We start from the raw sequence: 13737 nt of genomic DNA on the forward strand, positions 1-13737 counted from the left end.
AAAGGACAGTTTGGTGATCCTGAACACTTTCAACTAACTTCTAACTATGTCACTTCCTATGGTAACTAAAATAAAAAGTGATTTATGAAAGGAAATGTTCATATTTTATTTATGGGATACTGAAAGCGTGGTGCAAAGATCGGCTTATGATAGCCTTGAGTTCACATAAGTTGTGCTACGGGGAGCTGATAATAGTTTGAAGTGTTGATTTTGGAGACTAAGGGAGAGTTTGAAGGAAAGCAAACATATCTCCCATACTGGTAAAGCTGTACTGAGCGAAAGAGATTTTCAGGTTCTCCCTGTAATTTCAACAGCTCCAGATATGCCCGTTAATATTGGGCTGCATTAAACAACCTTTGAAGCATGCAGTGATTGCAGAATGGGACAAGGAAATCAATGAGACTGTCAGAGTATTGTATTAAATGTGCTTTGCCCAAACAACTGTGTAGCAAAGGTAAAATCAGTTGCATTAATAATAGCAGTAGACAGTCCAAGAAATTTTGCTGAAAAGCTTATCAGTAAAGCTAAATTAGCATAAAAAAACACAAAGTAAAAATTTGCCTGTTGAAAAATTAAAATTCTCAGTTTAAATTTGACATGTTAAATGCTTGGCACGTATGAAACAAATTTTAAAAGTGACAAATTTAATTACATTTTTTTCCCCCACACTTTATAAAATATACCCACTGATAATGCTGAAGATAGGTGAGTTACTTGAACAGTAACTCAATAGTTACCATTTGACCTCTCTGTTCTAAGCTTTCTGCACACTGAAGAAGTTGTTCCCCAGACCAAATGATCAGTTTAAGAGCAGAGATGACAGCTGCAGACAGACAGGTATGAAACCACAGAGAGACACAACAACCAGTCACTGACACAGGCACCACTGTGGCAGTCAAACTTCTCACAAGTGTTTTTCTGTTTTTCAGTCCATCACAATGAAACAGAAATTTTCAGAGGTGAGAATAAAAGAAGTTTTGCAGCTGATTGCAGGGAACTCTTCACAAATAGGCCCAGGCAAAGCAGGAAGCTGTTTGGAAGCTGGTTTCAATGGTTGTGTGTGGTAGGTGCAAGACAGCATTTGAAAGTGTATTGCGAAAAACATACAAAGGTATGGAGAGCTTTGAAAGGGAAGGACATAAATTTGGAGAGAGAAAACTCAGTAGCTTGACCCGTAGCACAGAAATATTGTAACAAAATTGCAGCATTTAAAACAAAAACATTAGAGAGATCACAGTCGAAGAGATAACAAGCCTGGCTAAATGTAATTAAGGGAGGTGTTAAGAAACCACAACAAAATAAAATCAAGGTGGGGAAAACTTATTTAGTCACACTGTACTTGTAGGACTGCCTAACCAAACCTTAGGATCTACCCTGGAACACAGGTCTGGGGATACAACGAGAACACCCACAAATAATTATACTGGAAACAATAACTGCTGTATATCTCTTTGGCCTGAAATAAGATTTGAAGGGAGGAGATGATTAGTGACTGAATTAACAGGATGACAAGAAGGGCCTCCTTCAGTGTATTAGCAGAAAAGTTACCGAATAGCTCCAGTAAGAAAAGCAAGTTTCAAAACAGTGCTCTCCACAGAAAAGCGTTTTCTTCTCGTCACAACGCTTTAGAGGAATAAAGCACACAAGCACACAATTCATTCTTCTTCTTACCAAGGAAAAGATGAACACTGTAAGTAATATATGCCATAAAGACAACAGCAGGACAGCAATCAAGTTACTACTGGTCACAACCTTTACAGCATTTCTAAGTACTCTGCATCTCAGCATCACTCAAAAAAACCCAACAAAACAAACAACAAAGAGCATTAGATTATTTCTTCACACTCATTAAGACAGAGTTAGCAAACTTGGATAAGGTATTTCAAAATCTTTTTTATCTGCACATTTGCTGAATAATGAGACTCTAATGGCTGTCAGACAAAATACCTACTTTCTCACCAGTTGTGCAGTCTACTGAGAAATGAGGCTGAAAAACCCGTAGGGCTCTGTTCTAGAAAAATTCCACTGCAAACCTACATGCAAATCAGACAGCACAGTGTATCTATTAACTCTTCGGTTACTTTTAGTTTTTGTAAAATGTTTTTTCTTGTACTTCAGGCCTGTATGAAAAAGAGCTATGTTTTATATAATGAAATAAATCTTACTTATTTCATTCTTAAAGAACAAATTTTGTCTCTATACAAAGATGAGAAACAAATGGAAGCTATAAATATAAAGCTTTTAATCTCAAACACAAATGTGCCCTGATATAAGCTGCAACATATTTTCTCAAGATACTGAAGCTACATCAGGAAATGTCTGGATGGCTGTGCAGTATTAGATGAACTCAGCAGCTAGACTGATTATTTGATTAACTGCATCACTACACTCCAACAGGCTGAGCCAAAGTATCTTTTTTCACTTCAGAAGTATTGCTTGCATGGCTATGGTACAGCAGTGATTTTGCCAATTTCTTAGATATTTTATTTCTGATTTGGAATACCAAAGGCTCTTACAAAGGAACCTGTGTTTTTTTCAGAGAACAAAAATACTTGTGACTCATTAAAGACGTAATGTTACAAAGGTTTGGTTTTGCAATTCTGATTCGGTTTAATTTTTATGAAAGTGGACTGATGAGAATTAGAAAATATTCAGAAATACACATAGTTCTGCAAGTATAAAACCTTGCTCCGCAAAATCTACTTCTGTACCTATTTAGACACCTTCCTGAACTGAAAGTTCCTGCTGCTTCAATTACTGGGATGTCTGAGATGATCCTGCTGTATTGCCTATGATTTTTAATCAATTCCTTAGACATTTGGAGATGCTTAGGGAATTGGCTTAGATTGACTGGCTAGTGTCTATTTTACAAGACAAGATCAAGAAAAATCTGTATGCACTCACCAGGCAGGGGAAGAAAAAAAAATACACATTGCCACATACATATAAAGCATATAGTAAAATAACTGCAAAAATTGTTATGTATCAACAAAGGGCATTCACATTTCAAAAGCCTCTTATTTAATAATTCAACACAATGCAATTTCTCTGTGCAAAAGCTAGAGGAATAAGAAGGGTTGATTTTGTACTGTTAGCCAAAATGCAGGAGTGTATGTAGTATGTCTGGAGAAAACAAACCAACTTTGAACAGTCACTTAAGGCCATTTGTGTTGTGTCTCCATGTCACCTGCTGATCTTTAATGATATTTTACAGAAGGCATGTTGTATTAGAATTCTCTTTTCCTAATCTGAAAAGAGATTATTACAATTTCCAGCTTCCTCCTCCTCCTCCAGTTTTTAGACCTAATAGGGTGAACAAGTAACTATGGCAAATGCAGCACATTACTTCTGGAGAAAATCAACTTGTCTACAAACACCAATACAGAGCAATTTCCTAGTGTACAGTGCCAATATCTGATTTCTCAGTGACATGTTGACAGGTTGGGAAAATTATCACTAGAAGTTTGTTCTGAGTGTTGTAAAACTCAGCAAGATCACTAGCACTACAGTACTGGCAACTGAAAACAAGGTGGATCTAAAACACAGCTAGCAAGTGTGAATGCTAATTTAAAGAGTATCCATAAAGTGAGATCATCCAAAAGCTCAGTCCTCCTGGGTTCTGTTGCTTTATAGCCAAGTATATTTGCTTTCATCTTTTTTGAGCTATGCCAGTCTGTTTTGGCTGGAATAGGAAAATTTTGCATTGGAAAATTTTAATATGGTGTGAGCAAAGCTTGAAATACAGTATAAGATCTGCTGTTACAAAATATGACTCCCCTCTGGGTGAAAGCAAATGTTTTTTGCTAGTTATAAACTTATCTTTTTCTGACACCAGTCATCTATTATTTTGAAAATATTTTATACTCCCATTCCAAATTCTGCTACATCTATTTTTTATGTCCTGGGATGCAAACTTTCTATAGTACTGCACTGTCTTTTAAACTTTTTAATAATGTAGGAATTCTTAGAAAAATAACTTTCAAAGATTATAACAAACATACAGTATTCTGCACAGTCATTCTTCACTTCTGCTTAGTCTCAGTTCATCATCCCAACTGTAAAAATAACACTGGCTCCCTCATTTATGAATCTGAAATATATTACTAGAAACATATTTCACTTGCTGCTTGTGCAAAAAAAAAAAATCTTAAAACTCTGTGCTCAGATGCTGAAGTGCTTTGGAACTCAGTATGAAGTTTATGGGCATCTAAATAAAAGAATCAAGGAGAACTGACACACAGTGCAAGTACATTCTCATGGGCATGTGTCTGAACTACTCACTCGGTACTTGCCCAGGCAGAACTGCCATTAAAGTCAGCTATGAAACACTCATCTTCAATTCAGTTAAATGCATCTACAATTGTGCATTCTCACCCACTTCATAGCAGGTTTGCCTGAGGACTGTGAGTATTCAGCCATGCCCTCAAGATTTGACAAATAAATTGCATTTCAGATATAACTTGTCTAATCAACACTAAAATATTTTCCCTCTCCTTGAAAACAAGTAATAAGGAAATAATGAGTAGACTAATGTTTGTATAGTTTTTCTACTATAGGAAATGTAGTATATGTCCCCCTTCACCACTGAAGCAACAGCATTGGTCCTGACCCATTCTTTTACATTTGGACACTACATTCATTCATTCAAGGGCTTAGAGAAAAGGATAAAACTTAAATTTTGCAGATTCAACACAGCCTTTAATTTTGCACAAATGGACATAGAGAAAACTTTATTCAACTACCAACTGTATGAATAATCACCAGAATCCTGTCATTTATTCTCTTGATACCAATGAAAAATACATATCTGGTATCAGAAGAACTGCCTTATTTCCTTAGTAATATGTTGAGTCAATAAGTTTTGTGACAGTATTGAGTACAGATGAAGTTACTCCTCCCAAGGTTGTTAAAAAAACCCAACAGAACCAGCAGGTGTCTTTTTAGTAAGTTTTCCCTTCTCAATGATTTAAAGGGCTAATTTCAGTCCTGTATAAATAAAAAGAATTTTTATTGATTTGGCTGTCTTAATCATTTAAAAACAAAACTAGGCTTTGGTTCACAAAGTAATTTTTCGTAGGCAAAAAAATCCTGTCACTCATCATCAAAATAATAGCCATCTAAAGGTGATAGAAGGACATATTTTACTTCTCTCACTTGCAAATTTTACAAAATCTCACTACATAACCCTTATGACACTTCTGGATCATCTTTCATCCTAACAGGAAATTGCAAAGCAGATGAGTGATACTGGTATCTCAGTTTCAACTCTCTTTCTTCCAGATGCTTGTTTTTGGTCCCACTTTTCCCTCTTTCCCACTTCCTCACCTGAAATCTCAAGAACTCTTGTAATAGTATGTTGTAAAGACAATAATGAGTAAAGAAGGATGTGATACATAATAGTTCTGATGGTTCCAACTCCCTCGTATTATGCCCTCTGTGGGAACGTACATACAAACATTTGCTAGTAATTTTTGTTATTTCATATTCACCTTACTATCAATTCCCCTATCACCATCATCCTAGTAAAAAAAAAAATCTTCTTGGGATATTCAATAGGAAATTCTATATTCAATCGTTAACAGAACAAACAAGAAAAACAGATGCCTGATTTCCCAGAATAAAAGAGGTGCTGAAAGATTCCATGTATATAAAAGGATTCTTTAAATGACCACATACATCTAGCTAAAAATATCCCAGTAGCTGGTTGCATCCCTGGCCCTGCTACCATTGTCCAGCAACACCAGTAGAGTCAATTTTGCTTGGCCAAATGCCCACCTCTACTTCTCCTTGAAGAAAGAAAAACTTTGTCTCATTTTAAGAATGCTGGTTAAAAAATGCTATGAAATTTGCATTTTTAGAACTTGAGTAAGTAGAAATACTAGAGGTATACAGTTCTAATGATATAGGACACATGAATGCTCAAGCACAGAGCAGAGCACCCGAAAGAGTCTTATTTCATCTTACAGTATATTTTCGACCCAAAGCTTATGCTTATTTTACTGCAGGAAAAGAAAAACCTTACCATTCCTTCAAAAGAAACCCTGGTTGCATGTATTTCTGATTGCTGTAATAACTGGAGAGAGAAAAGTTTGACCTTTTCAGTTCAAACAAGAATTGCACCAGCTCATCAATGTACATGTGTCAGCTGCAGAGATTGTTTTGCAGTTAATGGCACCTATAATCAGTTTTCAGTACAGGTGCAGAATTTGAAACGTGCTAGCATTATAGACAGACCAACGATTTCCAGGAGCTCCCAGGAGCTTATCAACACCAAAATGCACAGTATGACTGCTTTTCCATTCAGATTTAAAGACACACATGGAAAGATGAGGTCTGAATATCCACTTTTCAAAAGTATGAACAGTAAGGCTGGCAGGGAAGAAAGTGTTTAAAGATCCCAACCTATTAGAATGATTTCCTGATAACAGACTTTGACTTGCTAATCTTTCTTTTGGCTCACCTTTCATTCTAAGAACATAAACCAAACAGCCACTTCCTGAAAGAGCTGCTGAAATTACCTGTCAGAAAATGTCCAGAAGCTATTTACTATTAAATCAAATAAAGGCATTGTATGTGCCATGAATTTAAGTACACATATGGTAGTTGCAACAGTGTAACTGTGAAGAATTTATGAGCATTTATTGATCATATTTTATATTATCAATTGTAAAAACACTGTGGTCAAGCAGGAAATTCTATGCTGTGCCATTACCTCTGTTTTGGGGCTAGAGTTTCAACAGATGGCAATATAGAATGATATTCATATGGCTGTAAAACACTGAATGAAAAAGGAACAAACCTTACCATTCTCAGAGGATGTAATGGAAAAATGCCCTTAAAATGACTCTCCTTGGTGGCTGAATCAGATTGAATTTACTACTCAGTTGACGGTAAACTAATACCTTTACCTAACAGAAATATGCATGTGCTTAGCAGGCACTATCTGAATCCACATAAACACAGATGCATGGTTACTTTATACAGAATAGCTTCAGCAGAATTCTTTATGTCAGCATAAATGTGAAGAACTGATGAGGCTCATCAGTAGCTTTTGATGGAGGCCAGACATAAGCACAAGCATCCTTTTTGAAGGGCATAAGACAGAACCTCTAAATAGGGCACACTAACACTCTGGGGGACAGCAACCCAAACACCTCATTGTCCTGTTCCTCTCCTAGAGCCTCTCCCTATCCCTGCCCCACCCTCAAAATTCAACTTTGCCCCAACCTATTTTGAGGTCTAGAGGACTTTGGTACATTACACAGAATTATAAGACTGAAGAATAGTTAGAAACACCCTAAGCTTTGAGGTTCTTAGAAAGGTATCTGTGTGACAAATAACCTCAAGTTTCCCAGAACAGACACACCACAGTTCAGCTGGGGAGATTGTTATGTCTGTGGCTCCTAGCTACTTCTGAAGGATCATATAAGAAACAGTTTATTTGAGCTACATAAACAAGCCATTCCTTTAAAATGTGTGGAAAAGGTGGTGATAAATGGAAACAAATGTTAAGGTGAAAAGGAATTTTACTAAGAGATCTGGTATCATTTTTAGCATTGCTCCAAGTAAAGAGCTGCATGTAAAAGTTCAGAATTTAAGCACTAGCAGAAATATTTTTAAAATAAGCAATGAAAGCAAGATGACTCAGGGAGTGTCCTGATGGTGGACTTGTGAAATACAAACTGAGCCCTCCACTGGGCCATTTCACCTCATTGGTAGCTGATGAATACACAGCACTGGCAACGGGGACACTGGAGAAATCCAACATATCCTGGCTAAATGTGATTCAACATGTTGCACACTGCTTTAGGAATAAAAGGAAAAAACACTCAGTTTTGTTGTGAAAGCATCCACAGATAGCCCTTGATGAACTAAAACCCAGAGACAAGACCTCAAGGTCAACTTTTCTAAGTCTGACAAAGCTTGGAGTTGCCAATGGGCCAACTAATTACCATGTCTACAAGGTATCAAGTCATTTATTAGATCCATCAACAGGTCCAGGCTATTTTCCAAATGTGATCTACTTCACTCAGTGTCAGACACTGTGCCACACTCCAGCATGACAATGTTCCTCAGAATAAACCTCCAGCTAGTTTGGGTTATGCAGCTGTAATGACTGGAATAACTCTTACAGGACCCACTTAGGATCAAGAAGCTGGCAAAAAACATTGGCGTCAAAGCTCCTTCCTGCCGTTCTTGCCATACACAGCAGATCAGCACAGTGCTGCTCATATGCTGGAATGTCATCACTGTGACCCTGTGCCTGCCTGTTGAGCTGCCCTGAGACAGTGCCACAGAGCAAAGCTGTAGTACAAAGGGTCAGGATTTGAAAGAGGTTCTAGATTTGGCCTAGTTAGGTGTGAAATGTTCTCTATTCCTGTACCAGCTGAACAAAATGGAGTTTCATAGAGCATTCAAAGGGTTCACCTCCTATTTCCCAAGCAGCAGAGTCTTCTGCTGTTACTGGAATAAGGACCGAACCTGAAATGCCCATACCTATAATTTCACAAACAGGCACAAGGCCAATAGAGCATATAGCAAATGATCAAAGGCAGAAAGAAGATTACCTTTTATGATCTGAAATATGATTTTGACTCGAGTAGTTTAAAACAGTTGCATTTACTTTCTGATTTTCACATCAAAGCAAAATGCAAAGAAGTTGATACCACATCATTTGTATGCTTCATTTTGAACTATTTATTTTGATTTAGAAGTATGATCAAAGAATTCCTCTTTGCTTGATAAGTAAACAGTGACATTTCAATCCAGTCATTACCATATTCATTCCTGAAGGATGGACTGTAAGTATCTGGACTGTAAGTATCTGGACTATGCTGACCTGGGGTCACAGACACCATCTTCTACTGCATTCTTAGAGCTATATTTAAACCACACTTTAAATATTCTACATGATGTTGTGTACTGGTTATTACCCCCGCCCTTTTCTAAGCAATGCCATACATACACGTATCCTTCTGTGCAGCCATCCTGAAAACCCTGGGCTTCCACAGGGAGGGAAGGGAATACTTGCCACTATACTGAGTTTGCATGGCTAAGCTTTGGTAGTAGGAGGGCTACAGAGGTGGCTTCTGTGAAAAGCTGTCAGGTTTCCCTTGTGTTTGACAGAACTCGACCCACAAGCTTTTTGCTATATTTTCTCTCCCCTGCCCAGCTGAGGGTGGGAGGGGGAGAGGGGCTTTGGTGGGCACCTGGTATCCAGCCAGGATCAACCCACCACAGCAAGAGCAGCAGTTAAGTGCTATTAACACAGCTGTTCTGTAACCACATCTCAAAGCAGCTACAAAAAAGCTTGCAGTGTCACAGTAGTGATTTTCTAGGATATGAAACTGTTCTATAGCCATTGCTAGACCTTCCCTGTGTGGTTTGAGAAACTGTGAGGGAGACAGGTTATGAATGCATCCCCTGTGGCCACCCCCAATCTGCAAATACCTATCAGGACAGGCAGAGATGGCCCAGCTAGAGTAGGAGAACAGAAACCTTGTCACACAATCTGTAGAGATCTTTTCCTGTCTCCAGAGTCAACATGGTAGGATGGTGGTATTTACAAGTACCAATAAACAAGTATTTTCTGAACGGCAAAGAACTGTGAGCTTAGACAATGAGATCACATAGTAGCCTAACAAAGTAGGAGTACAAACTTTTCAATTAAACCCATTGATATCCACTTACCTGAGGTTGCAGCCACTTGCACCATTCCTGCACTATGGCTTTATCCTTATATGTTTGCATCAGTTTACAAAATCCAAGTCACACTGTATTATTAACATTAGCAGGGAAGAACACCCTCACAATGTGGACATTGTCACGCTCAGACCACAGTCACCCCTTTCCATTTGGCCAAGACCACTTTTCTCTGCAGGAGCCCATGTTCTTCTAGAAACATCCCAAAAAACCTTAAAGATTAATTTAACTTTTGTAGCTCTACCAGCATCCACATTTCTCAAGCTGAAAGGAACAGCTTTTGAGAGACCACTGCATCATAAATTTTGAAAAATAAGGACTGGATGAATTAGTGTTTTGCCTTTGGTAGATTCATCACTAGCTGAGCTAACAGGGAAATTATTGTTCCTGTTAGTACTATAGTGGTGACTTCTGACATATAAGTGTTTTGGACTTCATGCTATGTCTGACCCAAAGAACACATGGCTCTGTAGCAAACTTAACCTGACATTTTAGTTCAAGATATGACAACTGTTCTGTCTGGTGAGCTCCAAATCATTCATCATTATCTCATTCAAAATGACAGTACATCAGAAAGGGTGCTACTCATGCCTGTTCTGTCTCTTTATTAGCAGATCTACGTAAGAGAATACCTGCAGTTTATCAGTTTACTGTAATGCTCCCTACCCTTTCTGCACTAATACCCATGGAAGTAGAGCAGGTAACAAAAGATCACAAGACCTTAAAACTGCCTTCTCTGTATAGCTTCTATTTCTACTCTCCCATACAGAAGAAAAGGACACCAGAAATTATTTACTGCTTGATGAACGTTTCTCAGGAACTCTCCAAAGTACAATGGCTGAACAGCAGCTTCCCAAGTGGTGGAATTTAATTCTCTTCCTTGATTTCATTTAGTTTATGTGCATCTAATGCAATTTTTTCAGACCTACAACACACATACACACTTTCAGATTCCCCATCCTGAAGGCAGAGTCCCTGGTCAGTCAGCAGGTCAAGCAAAACAGAGATCATATGGCAGCATCTTTCAGGATGGACCATAAGTTAGGACTTCTCATCTACATAGGTGCCAATTTTCATCAAATTTATAGGATTTATAGGACTAATTTATAGGATTAAAATCTCTTAATCTCTCTTTTTTTTTTTTTATTTTTGGACAGTAGGCAATACAGTCAAAATTGTGAAGACACAGCCAGAAAATAACAAAGACAGGAATAGATGATATGACCATAAGTCTCATTTCCTCTGGAAATCAGGATGAAAAAAAGACCACAAATACAAACATAAACTGAAATTCTTAGCATTGGAGATCTAAGGAAAATAAAAACATTCCTAGAAAGTTAATATATAGTACTAATGCATTTCTCAGAGAATGAGAGCTGTGTCAAAAGATTCAGAAAAAGATTGTGTAAATTAATCTGCTCCAAAGCAAAAAAAATTAAAAAAAAAAAAAAAAATCCCCAATGGCAACTTAATGACTGCTTTAGTTGCAAAGCATTATGGTAAGGAACGAAACATAAGGTAAAGAATCGATATAGTATCTGTAAGGGAAACTTTAGCTGAACAAAACTATGGTTTGTTCCAAGTCTGGCAAAACCCCCAATCTTCAAGATGTTCACCATCTCTGTGACCAGCTTTCCCTACAAATATGGAGAATTTTCTCCAAGTTTGGGCTTTTTCCTCCCAAACATCCCATCCTCAGTCTCCTGTACAGCAGTAAGGGGCTCTGAGGAGCCTACTCTCCACAGAGAATCCCACTGTTCTCCTGATGGGAAGAAAGTGTTCAACTAAATTGCCACTGGGATTTATTTTTAATGTACAAACAGTTGCAGTGGTATAATCCAAAAGACAGATGGTAATCTGTCTAATTTGTATAGAGTAATTAACAGCATAAAACAACACCCTGTCAAAACAGGGCAATTAGAAAAAAATATCAAGAGCAGGTTTCCCTTTTGATTGGTTGTATTATTTTATCAAAAACTGAATGTAGATTTTAGATACACTGCAGAGGAAAGGAAAGAATTCATTTAATTCGGACCTCATAGTCTGGCAAAGGAAACACAAGACAGTTCCAGACCTGTGGAAGAGATGATGGAGTTTGTACAAGATAATGAAACTTGTTATCTGGACCTCAACTTTTGGCATCGGAGAGGGAGGGCATTATACAATTACATTATCACAGATGAATTCTTATCATGTTAAATCCTCTAAAGTCTTAACTGATACTCTACTTCAGCAGTTGTATGAGTTCTTACCATGCACATGTGGGGCAGTAAGCTATCTTAAATAAAGCTATTTTTGATATTTCAGAGAGTAAAATATTTATCAAATATTTTAAATCTCTTCCTGTTCAGTAGTCCACTTTATATTTAGATCAATGGCAGACTGCTACTGTTTTATAGTAGCAGGGCTTGTTTACCTAAAGATGCTACTTGGGTTTAGCTCATCTCTCTCAAAACCAAAATGTGATTTTCTAGATAAATCAACCCAAAATTTGGCATCGATTGTCATTGTTAAGGACTAAAGATAGTTTTGATGCTGCTGTGAAAAGAGCAGGATGACAAATAATCACAAATACCTTTTTTGAGTTGGGATATTTTTTTTGGTTATTTTTAATGCACATGTCAAAAAACTGCGTTATTCACCTCACAGCACCCGAGTCAAGATCAGCTGTGGTGAAGAGGATAATAAATGGCTCCCTAACAGAAGCAAATTTATCAGCAGTAGTCTACTGGACTGACAGTTGGGTAGTCCACAGTAGGGGCCTTCTCCTGAATAACACTGTCAGCGAGTTCATAAAGTCTCCTGTTTCATTCAGTAATACAATACTGACAGAGCAGAAACTCAAGCAACTTCACTGCTATTAGTGTTGCTGATCTTCCTCAGATTACTAATCTGAAGGGTAAAAAAAAAAAAAAAAAGGTGATGTTGAAGCACTAATGAGCTGTGAAAGTCAGGAAATACCCAGGCCACAAGGCTTCACATTTCTGTAGGTGTGTTTTCCAATTAGAGCAACACTGTCTTATTCAGAAAGGAAAAATTTCTTACAAAGGTTTCCTGTGCTTCAGCCAAATACATAACCTCATACTTTACCACATCCATCCACTATGGCCATAAGAACATCCATATTTTCTAAGAGTAAATTTCATAGGTTTAAGAAAAATACACTTTAGCATTCAGAGGCACCAGTTTTTTCACAGATGTGAAAAAGCAATTTGAGAGTATCAAACCAAATCAATTCTGTACAAGAAAGCATAGCAAACAGTTTAGAAAAGACAAGTTACGGATCACTATCATGCAACCAAATTCTCTCATACAAACACAAAAAAAGGAGAAAGCAAAGGATCTATAGAACAAAAAGTTTCCATTGACCTGATTTGTCAGAGATGTTGGCTGTGACTGGCGTGGTGGAGCAGCCCGTGTTAACCTTTGCGCTGTCCTTGGAAGAACCAGCTTTGGGTTTGCTTTTCGTTGCCTCTAGTGCTTTGACCTTCTTGGCATGTTTACTTCCTTTGTAGTGGGCCTCGGCCTGGCTCTACAAAGGAGAACAAATCAGGCTCACTTTTTTTTGCACTTGTATATAATACAATGGATGACAAGGCAGAAAAGTGACACTTTCAATAGTAGGCACCATATTATTCCACCTAAAAATTTTTAATAGCTTTATACTAACAGTTTTCATGGATGTAAGTTCTTATATACTCAAATGACATGATTTTAATGAATATTGCATGTTTTCAGTAACTTGGAAAAACAGGCTTCGAGATTACATAGAGCTCTGTCACTCCTAATGTAATTCTTTACTTCTATGGTACTTAAAGATTTAAAGGACTATATAAATGTAAACACATCCAATTCAGAAAAATGCTACTCAATTTTCATGTAGCATTCCTTACTCTTTATTGCTTGCAGTTAGAAAGATGAACCGTGCTGTAACATGATTAAATAATCCATTTTTCCTTCTGTTTGATCTAGTACAAATGCCATAAAATACTTTCACCTTCGCACTAACAGCAACTGAAACAACTGAAAATTGAA

At 37.5% G+C, this 13737-nt stretch overlaps 1 protein-coding gene across 9 annotated transcripts in view; it reads right to left on the bottom strand.

Moving 5' to 3' along the window:
- The window catches only part of ZNF385B (zinc finger protein 385B), a 165598-nt gene that overhangs the window by 12190 nt on the left and 139671 nt on the right, over window positions 1-13737 (bottom strand). For all 9 annotated transcript variants that reach the window (XM_039555351.1, XM_010406706.3, XM_019290629.3 and 6 more), the window contains one exon: window positions 13072-13234. In XM_039555351.1, coding sequence (XP_039411285.1) covers window positions 13072-13234 — 163 coding nt within the window. The remainder of the gene's footprint in view (window positions 1-13071; window positions 13235-13737) is intronic.

Source organism: Corvus cornix, chromosome 7 (assembly GCF_000738735.6).
Source record: "Corvus cornix cornix isolate S_Up_H32 chromosome 7, ASM73873v5, whole genome shotgun sequence".
In the NCBI taxonomy this organism is placed as follows: Eukaryota; Metazoa; Chordata; class Aves; order Passeriformes; family Corvidae; genus Corvus; species Corvus cornix.